Source organism: Trichosurus vulpecula, chromosome 4 (assembly GCF_011100635.1).
Source record: "Trichosurus vulpecula isolate mTriVul1 chromosome 4, mTriVul1.pri, whole genome shotgun sequence".
NCBI lineage: Eukaryota > Metazoa > Chordata > Mammalia > Diprotodontia > Phalangeridae > Trichosurus > Trichosurus vulpecula.
The window spans coordinates 117,022,455-117,026,936 of record NC_050576.1 but is presented as its reverse complement, the minus strand read 5'-3'; the positions used below and the strand labels follow the sequence as shown (position 1 = coordinate 117,026,936).

Here is a 4,482-nt window from a genome sequence, read left to right as displayed (position 1 = left end):
GAATGCAAGTCTTAATTTTAACCTACTGCTTCGGGATTATAGAAAACACCTAGTGTCATAGAGATAGAAGAGCATTAGGATTACAGCAAAAGTATCACTTTCAGATGATGCCTACTTGTTCTCTCTTTTCCCTTACAAAGGATAATTAGGACTAGTACAGTATTACCCTTTCTCGAGTTTCTTTAGTATAACCTCATTAGAGTAGCATAAACTAATCAATCAACCAAGCACTAAGTGGTTACGAGGTGACAAGTACTGGGGATATAAGGAAAGACAAAAAGTGGTTTCTACCCTCAAAGAGTTTACATGTAAAGAACCAGGTACCTAGAGTAGATAGAAGGTAATCTTAGAAAGGCACTAGCAGCTGGGGTTACTGGGCTGTTGTTCAGCCCTTCATTCTTGAAGAAAACTAATGACTTCATGAGGGTGTGTCTTGATTTGCCAGTGAATTGGATTTAAGTGAGGCAGAGTTATGCAAAGTCATCAGCCTTACTCTCTCCTCCAGAGTCATTGGAGTCCATCAGCAAGACTTAAGTCAAGATAACTGGCAAAGGCAGAGCAGTGACTGGGTAAGAACTCCTAGAGAAAAAGGTATTTGAGGCAAGTCTTAAAGGAATACAGAGACTTCCAAAAGCAGAGATGGGGAGGCAAAGACCTCCAAGCATGGGGGCCAGCCGGTACAAAGGCATGATGATAGAAAATGGAGAAATGAAGTGTTATATGTGAAGAAGGGCAAGTAGGCTAGTGTAACAACAATCTTGCTAGCAGCTTCTGTGGTTGTATAAGACCAACAACCATCACACAAAAGGCTGCTAACATAGGTTCTTTGATCTGCTTTACTAAGGAAAGTGACTTTAAGGGGTTAACAATCTCACTTTAATCACACATACATATATAACTCAGTTCAGGAGGAAAAGCCAGCAACCTGAACTTCAGGACAAATACAAATAAATTACAAACAGAGACAATATAAACAGATTAAATCACAATTCATAGTTACTAAAGAACCAATGGGTCTGGGTTAGCAAAGCTGAGGGACAGTTACAATGGCTTGCCCAGAGTCCCATGCCACTCTTCCAGTGACTGAGAGCCCCCAAACAAAACATCTAGATTTCATCAAAGGGGGAGGGATGGTTCTTGACAACAGCAGTTCAGAGTCTCCACATCAACATTCCTCCATGAGTGAGCCCCAGACAAAACGCTAATTTCTGAGTTTTTGTATTCTGTTCAGGGCTTGAAGGATTCACACCTAATCAGCAAAAGGGTGTGTGCCCGGAGCTTTGCACCTAGTAAGACTTAATCAAAGGCTCTCAGTTAATTTAGCACTCTAAAAAAGAGGTAAAAGGTATAAAAAAAGTCCCACCTTAATTACTAATACAGCTAGTGAATATGGATTGTGGAAGGCAATAAAGTATAAGGCCAGAAAGGTGTGAAGGGGCCACTTTGTGAAGAGCTTTAAATGCCAACCAGAGTGCTTTATATTTGATACTGGAGGTAAGTGAGCCATTGGAATTTATCAAATCAGGGAGTGCCAAGGTGTGATAGGCTGGCAGACTCAGGCCAGTTCCCTAGTGGTTTAGGTCTGAAATTGGAACAAAATCCAACACTCTGTGATCCATCAGTATAAGGCTATCTCAAAGTAACTTATAGTAAGAGCATGAGTAGACATCTCTATTGTGTCCTTCCCCTACCCTTCTCCAAGAGCTTCAATCTGCCCTCCTCAGAGAGAGGGTCTACTAGACTACAATGATTTCTATTTGTTCCCTTAATATTATTATTCTAAGGGATATAATTTTCAGGTTCAAGTTAAACTCTTTATTGCTACTTTGTAATGGGAAAAGGGGGACCCCAAGCTTTATGTCCAAGTCTTGCTTCCCTTACCATCAAATACCAGTTCCACAGTGAACACACAAAGAAAAGGACAAATGAACCCATTGTCTAAGTTGATAGCAAAACAAAGTCAGTGTGTGTACGTGTGTCTGGGTGTGTGTGTGTGTGTGTGTGTGTGTGTGTGTGTGTGTGTTTACCAGACAATGCAGATTGGAGCTGTCCTGTTAGAAGCAAGGTAACTCAGCTCAACCAAGAGTACCAGATCTTGCCCAAAGAGAAATTCCTGGAAGTCTCTAGTGTGTAAGCTGGAAATAGAGACATGATTGAAATTCTACATGTCTGCTTCTTCCCAGAATCTTTTTTATTTTTTTCCTTCATCAATTTGGAGAAGTTGGCATCATTCACCTTCTCTCTGGAAGTTGGAAGTCAGAAACACTGGAAGCCACCAAGAGCAGAGAGACTGTGGAGTCTCTAAACTGGATCTCCCTTCTCCAGTCAACTCTACCCCAAGTGCTGGCCACATACATCACTCTCCCCCAAAGAAGAGAAAGTCCCATACAACTGACCCTTTGAACCTGGATTATTCACTTAATAGATAACAAAAAGAGATTTACTTAGCTATAGCAGCGGAAAGAACACTGGGAGAGAGGAAAGGAAAAATGTATTGATTTAGTTGAGCAAAGGTTCCCAGGGTAATCCATGTTGCTAGTGCGGTCAAAATAAGGTGGAAGAGTTCCAGTCCCTGTATGGAAAATTTTACATGGGGAAAGGGGAAGGGTGTACTCTAGGACAATGTACCCACAGGGTTGTAGATGAAAAAGTCAGAGAGGTGAAACAGGAAGGCTTTACTTTCTGTGCTGTTTCTGTTGTATTATCTTGTGAATTCAGGTTTAATTACCATAGATTTGGTGCATTTTGGAGGTTTTTAATAGTAAAAGTATTTGGAGAAAACAACTACCCTATTGTTAGTGACCAAGATCCCCAGACGTTGGCAATTGCATTTACAAGGAATATATGTTACTGATGACTTTTGTCTTTATGGTGCAGTTATTTCAACATTTTGCAACTCTATAAGGTGCATAAAAAATTATGCACAGAGGTGCCATCTGACAAGACATGCAATAGTACCTGACAAAGGATACAGCATTCTGCTCTAATAGTCCACCATCACTCTATTAAAAAAAAAAAACCCACCAAAAAACAAACAAACAAAAAGGATGATTCTCTAATGGTGAAATTTCAAATATCGTACACATTAACTGGCAACATATGGGGAGGGGTAGGCAGAACTGCTTTCTTATTGAGTGAGTCATCACTTCTCTCACTTGATTGTGAAAAATGGTATGTGATTTTTTAGAGCAAAAGTTCGGTGGGGTAAAGGATAGTTCCTGAAGCCAGTGTCACGTGACATGCTTTTGAGGTGTTAGGTGTGAACCTGATGGACTGGAGAAGAGCAATTCAGCGGCGGACCAGGAGTATAAAAAGCCCACGACCTCTCAAGGAGTGGAGCAGGGTTGCTTTGGAGCTCTTTCTTTGTTGCTACGACTGGACCCCTCCCCAGCAGCCTGAGGGGCTTCCCTGCCGGGATACCACACCCTCCACTACAGCTGAGCTGCGCCCTAACCAAGTGCCTGCTGAAGGTAACCGCAGCGGCCTGAGGAGCTCACCTGCCGGGATACCGGACCCTCCACTACAGCTGAGCTGCGTCCTAGCCAAGCGCCTGCTGAAGGCAATGGAGCACTTTCTGACGGAGCATCCCTGCCTCCCACTATGCAGAGCAGAAGATGTTGAGTCTTGGACCTATCGCATGAGAAGAGAGTTGCAGGAAATAGTACCTGGATTATTTCTTGGCCCATATTCTTCTGCTATGAAAAATAAGCTCCCTGAATTGCAAAACCGTGGAATAACCCATGTCATATGCGTAAGGCAAAGCCTTGAAGCCAAATTTATCAAGCCTAACTTCCCGCAGATCTTGAGGTATTTAGTTTTGGAGATAGCAGATACTCCAGTTGAAAACATAGTTCGCTTTTTCGCCATAAGTAAAGAATTTATTGATGGAAGCTTGCAAGGAGGAGGAAAAGTACTCGTCCATGGAAATGCAGGGATTTCCAGAAGTGCTTCCTTGGTTATTGCATATGTTATGGAAACATTCAGAATGAAGTTCAACGATGCCTTTATCCTTGTGAAGGGAAAAAGATACTGTGTTTATCCTAATGCTGGATTTGTCCGCCAACTTCAGGAATATGAAGACATTTATCTTGCAAAATTAGCTGTACAACCATCGCCACTGAAAAAGGAACAAGGGGTATCTTTTCAAGCTGATACAAGTGGCAACTTGAAGCCAAGGCATGAAGAGGAAGAGGAAGAGGAACCTGGAACTAAATACAGGGCAGTTGTGTAGACTTGGCAGATGTTTCGGACCAGCATTACAGACATTGGAATTCCTACATGTCAAGAGTAAAAATACATTAGTATTATAAGATGGCAAAAAAAAAAACCTGAATAATTTCTTTGCTGTTCCAGTTTGCTTCCAAGTGTTTTGGGGTTTTTTTTTTTGGACTTTCTAAGAAATTTTATTACAACAATGCACTTTGTTTACTTGAAATTTCTTTGAATTATATTAAACTATTTCATGAAAATAAATTGCAATTT

General features: G+C 41.3%; 1 protein-coding gene across 1 annotated transcript; it reads left to right on the top strand.

Moving 5' to 3' along the window:
* Positions 1-3,268: 3,268 nt before the first annotated feature.
* Positions 3,269-4,231, top strand: LOC118846824 (serine/threonine/tyrosine-interacting protein-like). The gene has a single exon (XM_036755538.1). It carries the CDS (start codon positions 3,269-3,271, stop codon positions 4,229-4,231), a length of 963 nt encoding a protein of 320 aa, XP_036611433.1.
* Positions 4,232-4,482: the final 251 nt, after the last annotated feature.